The sequence below is a fragment of the Perissodus microlepis genome, chromosome 3 (genome assembly GCF_051167445.1).
Source record: "Perissodus microlepis isolate ML-2025 ecotype Zambia chromosome 3, ASM5116744v1, whole genome shotgun sequence".
Taxonomy (NCBI): domain Eukaryota; kingdom Metazoa; phylum Chordata; class Actinopteri; order Cichliformes; family Cichlidae; genus Perissodus; species Perissodus microlepis.
In genome coordinates this window covers 49,854,039-49,872,617 of record NC_140463.1, presented here as the reverse complement: position 1 = coordinate 49,872,617, position 18,579 = coordinate 49,854,039, and the positions used below count along the sequence as shown (strand labels likewise).

General features: G+C 38.3%; 2 protein-coding genes across 2 annotated transcripts; one reads left to right on the top strand and one right to left on the bottom strand.

The window, feature by feature from the left end:
- Nucleotides 1-1,479: 1,479 nt before the first annotated feature.
- On the top strand, nt 1,480-10,709 carry vgf (VGF nerve growth factor inducible). The gene is made up of 2 exons (XM_084916235.1): nt 1,480-1,756; nt 6,403-10,709. The coding sequence occupies exon 2, from the start codon at nt 6,453-6,455 to the stop codon at nt 8,598-8,600; it is 2,148 nt and encodes a 715-aa protein (XP_084772361.1). The 5' UTR covers nt 1,480-1,756; nt 6,403-6,452; the 3' UTR covers nt 8,601-10,709.
- A 6,761-nt stretch (nt 10,710-17,470) lies between these two features.
- Nucleotides 17,471-18,100, bottom strand: LOC146391764 (uncharacterized). The gene has a single exon (XM_084922895.1). The coding sequence runs from the start codon at nt 18,098-18,100 to the stop codon at nt 17,471-17,473; it is 630 nt and encodes a 209-aa protein (XP_084779021.1).
- Between the last annotated feature and the right edge of the window lie 479 nt (nt 18,101-18,579).

Genomic DNA, 18,579 nt, shown 5'->3' with positions numbered 1-18,579 from the left:
AAGGAATGGTTGGCTCAACGGAGCTCTGACTTTGTGTCAGCCTAGCTACAGAGAAACGTGTCAGTGATGAACATTAAAATGTTCTGGTTTTTCAGAGGGCTTTTTCTTATAGAGCAGCAACCTTTTTTTCTAGGCTAAATGAAGCTTTTATAAATTAGGTAGATGTGATGTCAGCTATACCAGAATTACTGCTTTAAGGTAAATGTTTGAGAGTTGTACCAGTGAGCAAAGTACTTCTGATTTTAGGCTTTCTTTTTCAGATGAGCCACTGTATCCAGAGACATACGCAGTGAAGATGAAGATGACCCCTGTGGGTCAATTAACATTTTTAACAGATTTACCATTTCTTTGTCACAGCATCATATTCATAGAGTTGCATTACGGTTTCTTTTTTCCATTTTAACTGACATTGTGGTTTAAGACAAACATTAAAGGCTCTGGGTGGTAGTGAAGACTTGGAAAGGACAGCTGAAGTGGTGAAGAAAACTGAGAATAAAGAAAAGAAGACAAAGAGACTTGATGGCAGAATTAGGAAGTACAGGAAAATACGTCAGTGAAGAATAAGTGGTAATAAAAAAGTTGGACAGTCTATGAGATGAAGGAGAAGTAGCCAGGAACACTGGTAGGGCATGTGCATTGCAAAAAGAAAGGTGGAAAAGAAAAAGTGTGTTGCATGTGAGATTGGACAGTATGGAAGGAGAATTGGACTTTTATGAATTGGCTAGACAGAAAGACTGAGCTTGGAAGCAGTGCAGAAGATTAATTAAGAGGAAGTTGAGGCAACTATGAAAACAATGAAGAGTAGAAAAGTTCCCCAAAAGTTGATTCTGTTCATCTGGATGTTTTCAGTGGGAGGAACAGATGATGTCTCAGCTGACTGCAGGTTTCCCCAAACTTAAAAACTGTACATTTGCACAATAACTGAAACCAGCACCACTGAATGAAAGGTTCAGATGACGTAGCTGTAGCAGTGTGGAAATATCCAAGAGAGGGCAGTGGACTTTTTAACCAGACATTTTAACACAAAACTGGAGACGCTGATGAATGCAGAATTGTACTAGTGAACAAAAGGATAGAGATGATGATCCATGAAAAATAAATGTATTTATTTACTAAAACTCAGCCCTTTCACAGCTTATTAGGAGAGCTATTTTTTGCCTCCATTGTCACACACCAGTGCACAGCATCCTTAAGCTCTGATGGCACACAAACGTGAGACAGCCCACAGAAATAAGCATGTCTATGTCTAAAGAAAACCCCAAAGGTTCCCTCTTGCACTCAGGTTTGCCCATGAAAGCTTGGACCAGCTCTCTGAGATTGCACCATGAATTACGAATATTCTGTTTATTCAACAGCAGCACTGCAGCTAATTGGTCTGATAAAATAGGGGAGGAGGGATAAGATAAGGTCGGTGGGGTGCAGAAAAATCTTATGAATGAAATCCAGTCTATTGACGTCAATGGGGACCTTGACGCAAGGATCACGTGTGTGCGGAAGGAGGGGGTAGAAGACAGCCGCAGCCTCTGTCCTTAGTCCTGAAAATAGACGAATTAGGTTCTGACTCCTGTGATAGTAGCACACGAAAAGTCCGAAACCCAGCGACATACAACAATAACAGTAACGATAATTAACAGCACATTACAACGCGGCACGCGTCACGACGAGCACGGAGTGGATGACTGCAGGACTTCAGCAGCTGTGTGACGTGACGAGGAGGGAAAGCAGGAATTCCCCCGCCGCACACACTGAACTGCAAGTAAGTGGCAACTTATTTTGCATTAAAGCATTTAACCTTATGCTCTCCGAAAGAAGTACTGTTGCTCATTAATATAAGCGGTCTTAGAAATACTCATAAATGTTTAAAATATTGCAACAAAATTATGATGTCACTCTAAAGCTTTGTAGTCGAAGCAAAGCGAGGCGCAGAAAATGTGCAAAATATATAGAAAATGCAGAAAAAGGTGGTAATGCCTGTTGTGTGATGGGTTGGAGGAGGTTTAGTAGATGAATCGGAAGTATTTATGTTCGTCCTAAACTGTGGCACACATTTAATTGATTTTAGGAATAAAAATCAATTAGGCCCCAGTCAATATTTTGCGGACACGCAGGCGGTTCGTAAGTCAGGCATCACGTTGAAGTGAATTTGTGCACTGATGGCAGCTTAAAGTATTGTTATTTGATGTGGTCAAAATTCATTGTTTATAATCATCCGTACTGTCTGCTCCTACAACCCCGCCTACTTCTCATCTTTAGCCACATCATCAGCCTCATCATCTCAATTATCGTCATTTCCAGCAATCATATCTTTGACTGAAATAACTGCACTGTAAAATAAGTAGACTGAAGCTGTAACCGCGGTGACATTCGCATTAAAAAGGCTGATACCACAGAGACAACGGCAACCTTTTGTCTCTGCATAACACTGACGTCCATGTTAGTCTGAGATAATGTTGTTTACATGTGAAGTGCGAATTGCGGGGAGGTTACTTATGTTGTACAGAGTCTGAGGTGGCTGTATGCTCATGTTTATTCTTATTTGCTTTTCTGGGAACCGTGACCTGCTGCAACAGTGCAAACAACAGATTCATCTTGTTGTGCCAAACAATGATTACATTTAAACGGTTAAAAATAACTTGTTGACCTGAAACCTATCAAAAATAGGCCAATCATATCTCAACATCACCGTTCGATAAAATTACTTGAAGTAACCAAAAAGGACTGGCTTGATGACAAAATGGGTACAATTACACAGAGTGATAAAGACACTTCAAAAACCTCTTCATAAATCCTGTTCAGTACAGTCTACTTACGAATATAAGTACATGTATTAGACATTAAAAAACAACAACAACACATGAGAACATGTGAAATCCCTTTTTTGGCACAGCCCAGCCTCCACCGCAGGATACGCCGTCTCTGTGTTATGTTCCTATATCTCTAAAGTGTGTTTACTGCAACTAAAAAACAAAAGGATTTTAGCAACCATTTACTAATATACTGATATAACTGTTGGGCGATTTAACGAAAGCAAAACACAAACAAGCAAACAAAAAGGTTTGTGGTAATTAGCTGACAACAAAATGACATTAAACTTGAATTGTTTTGCTTTAATAGGGATAAAAAAAATCTCACTGTACAACTGGTTGTTTAGGTATTCTTAGAAAATACATTTGAGTTTGCTGTTCCTGCGCATTTTTACAGTGTTTTAACTGCTGCATATGGCACATGGCGATGCAGGCAGGCGGTGGCTTCTGAAAACAAGAGCAGCTTTTTCTGATGGTGTAAACGACTCGGTGTAATAAACGTCTTACCCGTTCCAAAGACAGCATGGCAGTGAATGTGCACCGGAATGGTTGTTGCGGATTTCAAGATTTACACTTGTTGCACTCTGGGTTCAACATTTAAGCACCAAGCAGAGCAGCGCGTCAGCAGCAGAAACATTGGGAGATGATTTATTTGATCATGTTTTACGTTTTTTTCACAATTTTTCTGCTTCTGCTATCGCTCGCTGCTCTATTCCGGCCCACTTGTCAACCAATCAACATTCAGCAGTCGCATATATCATCCGCTTCCAGCGACGCGCAGTTAGCATCTTCGAGGACTGCAGGTAGCGCGTCTTGCGTGCGTGAAAACCCACGCCTCCTCTGTCCGGTTTAGTTAACTATAACAACCTTGGTTAATTACTCCTACACTAGATTCAGGTGCACACACATGCGCGCGCGCGAAAACTCAGAAAGTGAAAACCAGCTGTGCTCTTAGTGTTGCACGGAAACATTGCTCTAGTGCTAGAGCATAGCGTCACAGTCCCCCAGTCCTCCCTGCGTGAGCTTCTGTTTTTTGTTTGTTTTGTGTTCTGTCTCCACTTTCCTATTTCCCTGTGTGTGTGTGTTTGTGTGTGTGTGTGTGTGTGTGCGCGCGCGCGCGCGCGCGCATCAGTCAATGTCTGTCAGGACCTCGTCTGGGCTGCTTCACGCAGGATTTGTGTGTTATTCATGTGTTATTGTATTTCAAATTATAGCGTCACATAATTTCACATTCACACTTTCCCTCATTCACAGAATTTCTGTGCCACACTACAAATTTTGGTATCATACAGGGCCAGTATTGCTGAAGTTACTCAGGCAGCTAATTGGGGGAGAGTAGTTTGCCACGACTTATGAGATGAGTTCTCAATTTGCAAATTCTGAACACATTTTAATCACCACTGTGATTGTTACTTTCCACAATAATTAGTTGACACAACAAAACACACCTTTCAGCTTTTCATATTTTCAAACTTGGTTTTTGGAGACCTGGAATTTAAAAAATTCTGAATCTAAAGCACAGAAAGTTTGCACATTTTTCAGAGTGCGTGTTTGAGGTTTATTTTTTCCAAAGAAATGATTAACACAGTTCAGCGGGCTACATACTGAACTTGAAAGATAAAAGCAAAGTATTGATCCAATCGTGCTATCAATCTGATATCGATACTAGTGTTGGTATCGATGCTATCAATCCGCCCAACTCTACAATTCGGTTGGATGCGGGTGGAGAAAGGTTTTTACCCTCAGGAGATGTGCAGTCCTCCAAGATCCTTACTGCGTGTCACTGGAGCTGGACTTCTGAAGTAGGTTGATCGGTTAACAAGTGGGCCAGAAGAGAGCAGGGAACAATATCAGAGTTCACCAGAACAGGAGAATTTAAAAAAAAACTTCAAAGAGCAAAATGTAAATCATGTAAAGTGCAGACAATGGACACTTTCATTGTTTTAACTCTCAGGTTCACTTCAGGTCCTTGTGTGTTATAACTTATGTTACAACTCTTTTTCGTGAATAACTCTAGGAGTAGGGATGGGACTCGAGATGTTCAGTTCCTTGGAATTGTCAAATTTGCTCACCTATCAGTTCCACGTGCACTTGTCCCACAATCAGCTGATTTCAGTTCCTGTGCCTGAGGAGGAAAATAGCGGCAAAGTCAACAACGTGCACTGTGCAGCTATTTTTATGTATTTATTTTTATCGAACTACATGATGAGAGCGCGATGCTAAAATGCAAACTGCATTATGCTGCTAACAGAACTTGGGCTCCCTGCTGAAGCTAAGCTAGCCAAGAACCCAGAGTCGTGTTAAAGCTGAGTGAATGCAGACCCCAGCCCAGCAGCCAGAGCCTGAACTTCAACAGGTAACAAACTGATGAGCTGTCAGGTTGCAGCCTCCGTTTCTACCTGTTCGTGTTTCTACAGTAAGATCACCGTTGCGATTGCTTTAAAGTCTCTTTGTGCCTGTTTCATCTTTGCCTTGTGTTCAGGTCTAAATACTAAGAGAAAGATCGCATGTGTGTTCACATTAGGACAGGGATTTATGATGGTGTGTGGGACTGTAGGTTTATATCGATCACTTGCAATTATGAAAGAGTCATGAGTCATTTCACAGGAAAACATGAAAGTAATATAACGACTAGTGTAACAAATTACTTTCACCTTCGAGTAATTAAATAATGTACTGCAACAAAAGTGTTTTGTGTAATATGTTAAATACATTACAAATAATTTGCACTACGTAATGTCTTTGATATGTTGCTAAGCGGTGGTGGTGGTGACTTTCAAAGCAGAGCCAATGAGAATCTGTAATGGCAATTCCTTTCGTTTGACCAACCAAACATCCAACAATTAAAAATCTACAAGCGACTGCTGCACTGAGATAAGATCGTGTAACAATAACAAGATCCATTTTTGTTGCTTCCTGCTGCTTCTCCTGCTCTGGTAAAAAACCACAGGCCCACCCCAGTGCATGCTGGTCCTATACCAGTGCCTTCCTTTATAGGAAATGGCCCTACAGTTCCTCCTGGCTGACTTAAGAAAACAAACAACAAAACAAAACAATAAAAGAAGTATCAACCTACAAATAAAACTTGTGAATAACCCAAAAATATATGTAAACCAACAACAACCCCTAACAAACTTCAAAGTAATAAAAATAGAATAAATAGCTCCAACAAGAATCGATAATTGATAAGTGATATTGACAATGGAATCTGCATCACTCAGTTCTCATCAGTTTCCATCCCTACGTGTCAGCTCCCAAAACTTTTGGTGACATAAGTCATAATAAAGTAATAAAGTAATAAAAGTAACAGATTTAATGAGATTAATTTCAAATTCATAAAATGAAACGGGACAAAAGGTTTACTAAAGTGTAAACACAGTATACATTTTTTAGAATATCTTTTCATGGGAGCAATATGTGTGATAGGAGTGGAATGGCTAGTCAAGCACCAGGAGAAGAAACTAAAAGTCTTAATTAACTGCAGACATAAAGCAAGCTTTAGCCGTCATATGTGCTACTCACTCATTCACTCATCAAACCCACATATACATCCTTGCATTCTCAGTGAAGATTTGATTCTGTTTCTTCTCTTTTCCAGGGATTTCTGATCTTCTTCACCGCTCACAGAAAGTCCTGTTCTGGCTAGCCATGACTAGATACCATAATCCCTCAAGTGCTTTAATACAGCTGCTTCTTCTGACAGCACCATCCTTTCTCCATCTGTCCACCTCCAATCCTCTCAGCACCTTTGACAAGCCATACCAACATACGTCAGGGCTGACTGTGTCTGGATATAGGAATATAGGTGGTGAAGAAAGCCAGCCAATGCAGAAAGAAGAGGAAGCAGAGCATGAAGAAGAGCTTTTTAAAAATGTTGATCCCAAAAAACTAGCAGCAGTTTTACTAGAGGCACTGAATAATTCAAAAGCAGAGCAAATGAGCGAAGGAGAGGGGCGTGATGGAATGGAAGAAGAGATGACGGCAGAGAAAGAGGAATATAAAAACAAAGATTCATACAGAAAATTGAGAACGATTGAGGGAGCAGACCGAGACAGAGACGGACGACAAGAGTTAGAGCTGCTAATGGCGACACAGGGGAAGGAGCAGGAAACGGGGGAAGAGGAAGAGAGGAAGAAAGCACAAAAAGAAGAGGAGCTGACCGAGAGGGTGACCAGTCGTACTACAAGCCACACAGTCGAAATAGCAAGAGAGAAGCCTCCCACTGGCTCAGATGGAAGAGGCGATAATGGACAGAGTACTGGTTCCCAGCAGGGATCAACCAGCCCTGATCAAGCCAGTAGTGAGGAGGAGGAACAGCTCAGCCCTGAGGAGCTAAAAAGTCTTGAGATGATGATGAAGGAATTTCCTGCTTTGAATGTGCCCATTAAGAGGGAAGGAGACTCTGAGCAAAGTCACAGAGAAAGCAGAGACTACAGCTACAATGACATCATGCCCATAAATAAAGGCAGTGACCTTGCTATCACTAAGAAAAAACTTAAATGGCAAGAAGAGACGCAGAAAGCTCTCAGCTTCCCAAAATTCAGAGGAGATAATTTTATGGATGAATTTGATGACAGTAATCATAACTCAGCAGACCTCCAGGCTCCGAGAGAACAGACAATAGAAGATGATGATCCAGACGAGGAGGAGGAAGAAGATGAGGAGGTGTTGACTCCAGAGGAAGAGGAGGCTCAGGCCAAAGGTGAGCAGGAGGAGATGAGGAGACAGGCAGCTGAGGCACAAAGAGCCAAGATGGAGGAGGAGATGCTAGCTGATATTGCCTCAGACATGCTGCTGCGGTACATGGTCAAACAGAATAATGGGAACAAGCAGTACAGCTCTTCTCTCTCCAGCGCTGCAGAGGATAAAAGGTCTGATGAAGAACAGGAAGTCACAGAGGAAGACGATATTGATCCTCAGACCATTGACAAGCTTATAGAGATCTCCAGCAAGCTCCACCTCCCTGCTGATGATGTGGTGGACATCATCAGTGACGTGGAGAAGAAGAAGAAGAAAGACTTGTCGCCTGACGTGATATCAGGTTGGCGACGACCTTTATCCCCCATATCTTCACCATTTTCATCGGAATCACAGATTTCAAGCAATCAAAATGACATTCCCGCCTCTAACCAACCATTTCCAGCAGCTCATTTCCTCAAAACCTGGTTGCAGAAGAAAAAACCAACAAGATCAGAGGATCTCTGGAACAAACCTGCAAAACCTCAGCTTGGCAATCAAAATATCTGGGCCCAACCTCCTGTGCCGATCAAACAGGACCTCTGGCTCACGTCACCTAAAGCTGCTTGGACTAGATATCCTCACTATCCCCTTTTCCCCCACACTTATCCTTCCTACTACCAGAAGAAGCCCTACAAAGGCTACCCCATCTATGTTCCTCCTGCACCCAGACTTAAACCCTATTACTTGATCCTTAAGCCCGCTCTCACTCTCAACAACTTCCTCACTCATTCAGTGGATGATGTTTATGCTTTTTCTCCCAAAAGGCGATACAACAGCTGGGTCCAACCTAAGCTGAGAAAACCCCCTACAGGCCAACAGCAGAAGTCTTACTACACCAGATACCCTCTCTCTTTGTACCCTTGGACATTTCAGCCAGCGTCCAACCCCAAACTACATCCACTTCCCAGAATCCATTCTCAGCAGAAGCAGCTGTATTACTCAGCCCCAGCGCCTGCAGATTATTATGTGGCTGGAAAGCAGCCAGACAGTAACTATGATGATCTGGAGAAATACATACAGCAGATATCCATGAAGAAGCCATACATGATGGACTGAGTACAGACATGAGAAGAAGGAAGAGAAGAAGAAGAGCCACAAGCAGAAAAGAGTATTTATTTATGTTAAAGTATTTAGGTGGTTTTTCATATGTAATAAGTTTCCTGTAATCATTTTGATTGGTTATGATTGAGACAAGGACACTACAGAAGACTTTTCCCCAGAAGTGGTCTGGATAAAATGGATGAAAGATGTACAACTGCACTCGTTTCCTTTGCTATCCTTTAACTTTTCTTGACAACATTCTCTATATGGACATTTTAAAATGCCAGCAAAGGAGGATGTTTAAATATGCTGTTACCTTTACCGAAGGCCTTTTTCAGAATCAGTCAGTCAGATGAATCTGAAAACATTTATTCCAATGTTGGCTCTACTGTCAGGAATGATAGTTTTGGCATTAAAATTTGAAAATTATCAAATTAAAATAATTTCCTCAAAATTATGCCTGGCCAAAAGATACCAAAAGTCCCCCCTCAGTGGAAGGAAATAGCCCCCAAAGGCAGGGTGTCCATACATTCTTTCACTATCACCTCTTAGAAATCAAAAGCCACTCCCTATAATTATCTTTTAAATGACTACATGTTTATGTAAATGTATCATTTTTTATTGTTCATATAAAAGGATACAATTTTTAATGGAAAGCACGTTTTTGTGAATGTATACTCACACATATCCACCAAAGCTCTTTATAATAAAACATAATGCATCGAAAAGCCGGACTACCACCAATATAATAGCTTGGATGACTCATTCTTTTGCATAACTTCAACAACCTTGTTGCTACGGTGATAACAAATTCAGCCAAACCCTGGCTAAAAAACAGTCCAGTCTTTTACACGTCCTGCTATTGGAGGAGGATGTAATGGTGGAGCCATACTGATCTTTTCATGGAGATATTTAAAAGCAAAAGAATAATTCTATATTTTCAGTCACTCTCAACAGATTCCTTAGAAGCAGCAGTTCTGCATTTAATACATTACTTTTCTAAGCAAGATGGCCTTTGTAGTTTTTTAGTAAATGTTACAAGTTTCTATTTTACAAGAAGTGTTGTTGGCACTAAGTGCTCTGAAATCCCAGTTTCACACATTTTTTTATTTCATTCATAATTTTTTTAATTTGTCATTTTTAAATTCAGTGTTAATTCAGCTTATTTTTCCCATTATCCAAATGTTGATTATAGGAAAACTCTCCTGTAATGGTGGTTCAGTGTTTAGTAACATCTCTTCACCTCATATCAAGAAGGCTCTAGTTTCAAATCTCCTAATTAGTGAGAATCCCACAATGAAAAAGCATACATGATACATGTACTGGTTCTAAATTTGCCAAAGTATGAATGCAAGGCAGGTCAAATGCAGATCAAATGTGTAAGTGTAGGGAATAAAGCAATGCAAGAACAGACTAAAATGGTATGGTTTGGTGTGAAGCACTTTGTGTGGTCAGTCAGACTAAAGTGCATAATGCAAATGTTCTCACCATCTTAATTAACAGTTTGCTCATGTTTATGTTTGCTCCACATTTTCAAACATTTTTCAATGACAATGACACAAAAAGAAACTTTGTACAGCCTGATTTTCGTTTTCACATGGATACTAATAATAATTCATCAATAAAAACTTTCTTTTGCTACTTTTTCTATTTTTCCAATCGAAAAGAGGTTTTCCACTTTGGCTTGTTGGTGTTCATCTTTGTCATCATCAAGGTATCAGCACAGCATCTTGGCATTGAAAGTGTCATAGGAAAAAGTAATCATGAGCTACGAGTAACAAAAAGAATGAACTGAACTTTTGTCATTTTTAATGATTTGTTGCTTTTTTTTTAATGCTTTTCTTTTTGGCTTATTAATAAAGAAAGGGGCAGATAAAAGGGGCTGAGACACAGTAGAGGGTACAATGTCTGCACGTTTATGTATACTTGCATCTGAAAAATAACTTTTTTTAAAGTCATTTACGCATCAATGAAAAAAGTATAAAAAAATCTTAAAGATGAATGAAACAAAAACGTCAGTGTACCTACTACTAACTGTTTGCGTCATGTATGCAATGAGTGTTACCCACGCTCTTCCTAGATGTAACTCATTGTAACCCCTGTAATAAATATGTGTTTGCTGGATGTAAATGTCCATGTCAATTACTATTTTACTACACATAAAGAAATAAAGAAAAATATTTTTATTAAAAAAATGTTTCATTTTGGACACAAAGAGACTGTGAGAGAGAGACAGCAACATCAAAGTCGTCATCTCATCGAACCTGGACACTTTGGTCGGCAACATGTGTGACTTTGGTGACCAAAGTAAAGCTGAACACACTGATGGTTTAGCTTGCAGTTGTTACATCACGACAGTGATTATCAGTATAGGCTTTTCCCTACTGTCTGTTTGCTGAGTGCCTGACTGACTGCCTTTGTGTATTCATCAGTGTTCTCAGTCTTGAAAAGAGTGCTAGATTCAATAAACTGCTCAACCAGGACGGTAAAGATCATTCTCGGGCTGCTACCAGAATGCAAGATGTACTGTGCTCGCTTGGACCATATTTGTGCCAGTCCAATTTGGTTGAAGTATGATCATAATCATGAGCAGCTCAATAGAGAACTGCAGTCTTACTTCCAACATACATGTCTGTGCGGGCCAGCAGTACGCATATATGGATGGACTTTGAGGCTGGGCAAACCTACACTTATCCTATGTAGCCCCAAGAGAATGTGCTCGTCCAGGGTCCACAGCAACTTTGCCCATTGGGGCCCAACTATGTGAAAAAACCCACACAAGTAACACTGTGGGTTAGCCAATGCAGGCCTGACAAGAGCCCCCACGACAATTTTCTGTGAGTGCACCACCAACCACTCCACACCAGCTACTCTGCTCTGGAAAAAACTGGATATTACCAACAGAGACACCAGCAACCGTAGTGCATTGTCTTGCATGGGCCAGAGCAGGCAACACTGAAGCTATCGCCTGCTATGGAAATTTTCAGGGGAGCACCTGGTCTTGTTAGGAGAGATGGCATCCATCCACTTTGGATGGAGCAGCTCTTATTTCTGGAGCAGGAAGCAGGGTTGCAGTCTTACAAATTTCTTTGCAGTTTCTCTCCTCCTTTTGTCCCCCAAATCCCCATCCCCTTAGAGACTGTGTCTGGTCCCAGACCACCAAAAAACAAATCAAAAATCAACAAAAAATGAAAGGAAAAACAATATAACAACATACTGCACTAACGAGTAAAACAGTGCAAATGAAGTGTAAATGAATAAACACCTGAGTCACACTAACTGTCTGAATCCTCGAAGCACAGGCCGAGGAGGGGGTGTGGCAGCAATCTTCCACACCAAAGACCCAGACAGAGTTTTGAAAGCCTGATGCTTAGCATTTTTCAACCAAACCTGAAAACTCAAAAGCCTGTTTTTTTTTTGCTGCTGTTATCTATCATCCACCTGGACCTTACTCTGATTTCTCTGACTTTTTATCTAATTTAGTGCTCAGCTCAGATAAAAATAATTACTGTGGGTGATTTTAACATCCATGTAGATATGGAAAATGACACCCTCAACATGGCATTTCATTTGTACCCACACAGGATAAATACTGTTTAAAAATACATGTATACTATTATCCCTCTCACTATTTATGTAAATATACAAAAGAATAATCTTTGTTTATTTCACTGAACTATCCATCTGTTAATTAATTAATTGATTTTCTAATATATCTCTGATTCACCTTTCTGTCCTGTCCCTTGTGCTGCTGTAACAATTTCATTTCCCTCAGTATGGGATTAAATAAATTTTATATCTATTTCCAATATTAAACTCAACTGAATTTTTTAAATGTGTAAAAGAAACCATCCACCTCGTTATTCACACTCTAGACCTAGTTCTGACAAATGGCATAAAACCTGAACATCTAACAATATTCTCCAAAGAGCCTCTTTTGCCTGCTCATTTCTACCATTTACATTTACAATTATGGATTATACAGCAGTGAGGAATTCATTTCATAACGGTAGACACCTTTCAGAAAGTGCTTACTTTTAATTCCTCCACTCTTCTTTTCTTCAATTGCATGCATCATCTTGTGTATATCATTATCTTGTTAATGATTTTACATCTTCACTGCGTATCAGTCTGGATACTGTGGCTCCTCAGCAGAGGTAGCAAGAGTACAGACTTAAATAGAACTACACATACTAGTGTTGACAAATACTCTAGTAAAAGTTGAAGTACTCATTCAACTTCTTTACTCAAGTAAAAGTGAAAATGTAGCTCTTTTGAGGATATCTCTACCAGCTGTGCAAAGTGAACCTTGTGTAATAATAAAATTTGTAGATGGGAATACAAACTTTATTTTAGTCTAAATTTTAATTCTAGTAAATGCACTCGGCTTGAGTCAACTAAGTAGAACATGAGCAGAGAAAAAGAAGGAACATCTGTTTTTAAAAACTCATCATGGGGAAAATAATCACAAGTCACGGTTATTTCTACTGAGAGCTAACAAACAAACAAACAAACCAAAAAATCATCCACTTTAACCCTGATAGTTTTGCCTGTTTGTTTATTTTGTTTTTTACCTCTTTTATGCGACATCTGCTGGTCATTAATACACAAAAAGGATTGCTTTTCATGAGTTACAGGTTCAGATTGGTTTGATGTTGATGAAGGACCAATGTGACGTGAAATAACAACTGAAATGCTTCAAACAAAAAGTTAGGAGCATTGAAAATATAAGGAGTAGAAAGTACAGATATTTGATTAAAAATGTAGGGAGTAAAAGTAAAACTCACTAATCCAGTATAGATTTTTTTTTTTCAGCACAATAACCAGGCTTACAAAAAGTCAGAGCTCCGTTGAGCCAAACATTCCTTTAACCTTAACCAGCAATAACTTCATGAATTTTGTCACAAATAAAATGTTAACCATTAGAGAAAAAAGTGACTCATTTCAGTGCTGCTGATATTTATTTAGACTCTCCAATTAGATTCTCCAACTGATCTTTCTTAGCTCACTTCAATAATTACTTCCTCCAAACGATCAGCGCCTCTAACAGTGGACTCGTCTCTGTGCTTGTCCTGCTAGACCTCAGTGCAGCGTTCGTTACTGTCAACCATACATTCTGTTTACATTATACATGCTTCCCTTAGGCAGCATCATTAGAAGACACAGCATACATTTTCACTGCTATGCAGATGACACCCAGCTCTATCTGTCCATGAAGCCAGATAACACACACCAATGAGTTAAACTGCAGGAATGTCTTAAAGACATAAAGACCTGGATGGCCGCTAACTTTCTGCTTCTTAATTCAGATCAGACTGAGGTTATTGTACTCGGCCCTGAAAATCTTAGAAATATGGTATCTAAGCAGATTCTTACTCTGGATGGCATTACCTTGGCCTCCAGTAATGCTGTGAGGAACCTTGGAGTCATTTTTGACCAGGACATGTCCTTCAGTTCAGTTCAGTTCTTTTTTATTTCAAACATATACATTCACCAACGTTTCATAAAATCATTCCATACAGTTGTTTGAAAAGGAGTAGGCAGAAGTATATACTTATTTAGCCCTACCCCCTCAGGTTTACATCCTCATCATCTAAATTTGAACAACAAAAACGTATACAATGCCTTCAACTTAGAACATAACATCTCAAAAAAAATATTTTCACACGTTCAACTAAAACTATATTTAGATTTGCTAATTTGCAGAAGAAAATAAGCATGAGTTTGACTGCTGTCTTGGGTTAATTGCATTTTCTTCATTCTTATACTTATTTAATATTTCTTTTTTGAGTTTTATTTTAAACTGGTTTATATCACTACTGACCTTTATTTCTTCTTTTAACTCATTCCAGAATTTAACTCCCGCTATTGAAATAGACATCCTTTTCAATGTTGTTCTTACTCTTTGTAATTTTAAATTCCACTTCCCTCTAAAACTATACCTCCCTTCTCTCTCTAAGAACCATTTACTTATTTCGATTGGGAGCATCCCTTTCCTTACCTTATATATTATTTGCACTGTTTTAAACTTCACCAGATCCTGGAATGTTATAGCTTGCGTCTGAGTGCGTTTGTGTGAGCCCTATACCCCTCCTGATTTATTAGTCTAATGGCCCTTTTCTGCATTATGATTATAGTCTGAATATTACTTTTATATGTATTTCCCCAAACCTCTACACAATAACTCATGTATGGTAATAGCAAAGCACAATATAACATATACAATGTTTTCCTATCCAGAAATTTTTTTACTTTCCCCAAGACAGCAATGCCCCGTGCTAACTCTCCCCTCACATAAGTGATGTGTGATTTCCAACAGGCCTTTTGATCAATGATCACACCAAGAAATTTTATGGCATTAACCCTTTCTAGATATATATTATCGACACAAATTTCAATGTTAATGTTTTTCTTATAGTTTCCGAATAACATAAATTTTGTTTTATTTAAATTTAAGGACAATTTGTTTCTATCAAACCACTTCTTTAATATCTTTAACTCCTGTGTGATCACCTCCAAAACCTGTTGAAATTCCACACCTGAACAAAGTATATTGGTATCATCTGCAAAAATGACAAACTTTAGTATCTTCGATACTTTACAAATATCATTTATATACATAATAAACATTTTCGGACCCAATACTGATCCTTGAGGTACTCCACATTCAATATCCATCAATTTAGATTTAAACTCATTTATTTGTACATATTGCTGTCGATTCATCACATAGCTGTTTATCCAATCCAGTACCACACCCCTGAACCCATATTTTTCCAGTTTGATTTTTAGAATTTCGTGGTCAACAGTATCAAATGCTTTTTTTAGATCTAGAAAGACTCCAAGTGCATACTTCTTGTTATCCATACATTCTGTTATTTCTTCCATTAAATCCATCAATGCCAAAACTGTTGATCTATTATTTCTAAACCCATACTGGCAATTTGCCAACAAATCATGTTTATCCACAAAGCTATCAAATCTTTTTAGAAATAGTTTTTCCAGTATCTTAGAAAACTGGGAGAGTACCGACACTGGTCTATAATTTGTAAAACAATGCTTTTCACCTGATTTATAAATAGGAATAATTTTTGCAACTTTCATTTTTTGTGGAAAAACCCCTTCCTGGAAAGACAAATTAAAAATATATTGTAGTGGTTTTACAATACCATCAATTACTCTCTTTACCGTTACCATATCAATATCATGACAGTCAGTACTCGTTTTGTTCTTAAGTCCACTGACAATATCATATATCTCCTTCTCTTCCACTGCTCTTAAAAAGATTGAACTTGCATTCCTTTCAATGTTTCCTCCAGTCTCCCTTTCTATCATATCAACCTTTATTTTTGCAGCCAGTTTTGGCCCTATATTTACAAAAAATTCATTGAATCCATTTACTACTTCGTTCATTTTACTAATAGTATTTGTCCCTTCCATAAAATACCCAGGGTAGTCATTAGTCCTTGGTCCATTTTTTATTATACTATTTAATACCTTCCATATCCCTTTCATGCTATCTTTATTATCTTCTAACTTTTTGATAAAGTATTCTTTTTTACAAGTTCTCATTATGTTAGTTAATTTATTTTTATACTTTTTATATTTCTTTTCAGATTCTGTAGTCCTCTTTTTAATGAATTCTCTATATAAGGTGTTCTTTTTTTTACAGGCATTTTGCAGTCCCTTTGTCATCCATGGTCTTCCTGCATACTTATCTTTCCTGTTGACTTCAATAAGTAGGCTGTTTTCCTCTAATAAGGCCATGAATATGCTTAAGAATGCCTCATAGGCTTTATTGACATCCTTGTGTTTATATACAATAGTCCAATCTTGTTTTATTAACTCATTTTTGAGACACTGCATTGTCTTTTCTGTTCTAATTGTTTTATATATTGTCTTACATTCATTTCTATGAACTTCATAGCAACAGTCATAAGTTACAAAAACTGGTAAGTGGTCACTTATATCATTTATCAATATCCCCCCTTTTATATTTTCTTCCATTACATGTGTAAAAATATTATCTAATAGAGTTGCGCCATGAGTGGTTATTCTCGTCGGTCTTGTTATCAGGGGAAATAATCCCATACAATACATTGAATCAATAAATTCTTCAATACTCTTATTATGATTTGGGTTCAATAAATCAATATTAAAGTCTCCACAGATAAACATTCTTTTCTGATTCAGATTTGTATACAAGTCCTCCATAATGTCCTTAAAAGTCTCAATCTTTGACCCTGGTGTTCTATATATGCAACTGACAATCATATTTTTCTGTTTTTTCATATTTATTTCCACTGTTATACATTCCATCACTCCATCTACCACCCTCATCATTCTTCTCATTTTTTCAAACCTTAAATTTTTATCAACATAGAGTGCCACCCCACCTCCTTTTTTATTAGTCCTATCTAAGTGGAGGAATTCATATCCCTCTAACTCAAAATCCTCTTCTTTTCCAGTGTTTACCCAAGTCTCTGATATTGCTATCACACCAAATGGTTGATTAAACTGTGCTATATATTCTTTAATAAATTGAAAGTTTGCATACAGACTTCTACTATTGAAATGAACCATGGTTATATTCTTACCCCGCTCTAGGTTCCTATTAAATTGTTCCATTGTATAATAATTACAGTCCTTTAACATTTTGGTAAAAAAAAATTACAGTCAGGATCTATATTGCTATCATACCCCAGTGTCCCAGTTTCAACATCCATTTGATTTGTTACTTGAAATCTGTCAGACATCTGACTTTGTTATATATCTTATCCACTTACCATCACCTTTAACAATACTTTGTCTAAGCCAAGTACCAACCAATTTGACAATTCATTGAAAGTACCATCGACCATCCCAATGCTTTGCCTTACATTTTATCAGCCGTATTTTTCTAATTCCGTCAATTCTTTAATGACTAAGACCTTTGCCTGCTCCGGTGTTCCATTTAACTTAATGAACACCTTACAATCTGATGTCCAGGTTGACTGTATTTTCTTCTGTTTTCTTAATAATCTTGCTTGTCTTGCAATATCTGCGTTTTTCTTGATTAGGTGTTCATTAACATACACATTCGTTCCTTTCAACTTTCTTCCTTGCTTCAGAAGCTCTTTCTTCTGCTTCCTATTAACAAATCTTATAATAATGGCAGGTTTTTGATTCTTGTTTTTCCTTGGAAGAGTATGGCACCCCTCAATGTCCTTACTATCTATTTCAATGCCTTTACTATTGAAAAAGGCCATTACCTGTTCTTCCAGGGAGCGCAACTCTTGCTCAGGCCCCTTTCTCTCTTCTGCTGCTGCTCGTGCATATGTCTGGTGCTTGGTTTCCAGACCCGTTACTATTACATCTGTTATTCTCAAATATTGTTCCAACTCTGCCACTCGTACTTCCAACATAGCAATCTTCTTGTCCTTTTCCTCACTTTGCCTTCTTAATTCTTTAATATCCTCAATTAAGTTGATTATCAGTTTTTGTTGTTTGGCAATGGTTGTAATTTCTTCTGACATAAAGTTCAAAGATTTCTTTATGTCCTCCAGTTTATGTCCTCAATGCACATATTAAACAAATATGTAAGACTGCTTTCTTCCATTTGTGCAACATCTCTAAAATTAGAAATATCCTGTCTCAGAGTGACGCTGAAAAACTAGTTCATGTATTTATTACTTCCAGGCTGGACGACTGTAATTCATTATTATCAGGAAGTCCTAAAAACTCGCTGAAAAGCCTTCAGTTAATCCAAAATGCTGCAGCAAGAGTCCTGACAGGGACTAGAAAGAGAGAGCAGATTTCTCCTGTTTTGGCTTCCCTTCATTGGCTTCCTGTTAAATCCAGAATTCAAAATCCTGCTCCTCACATACAAGGTTTTAAATAATCAGGCCCCATCTTATCTTAATGACCTTGTAGTACCATATCACCCTATTAGAGCACTTCGCTCTCGCTCTGCAGGCCTACTTGTTGTTCCTAGAGTATTTAAAAGTAGAATGGG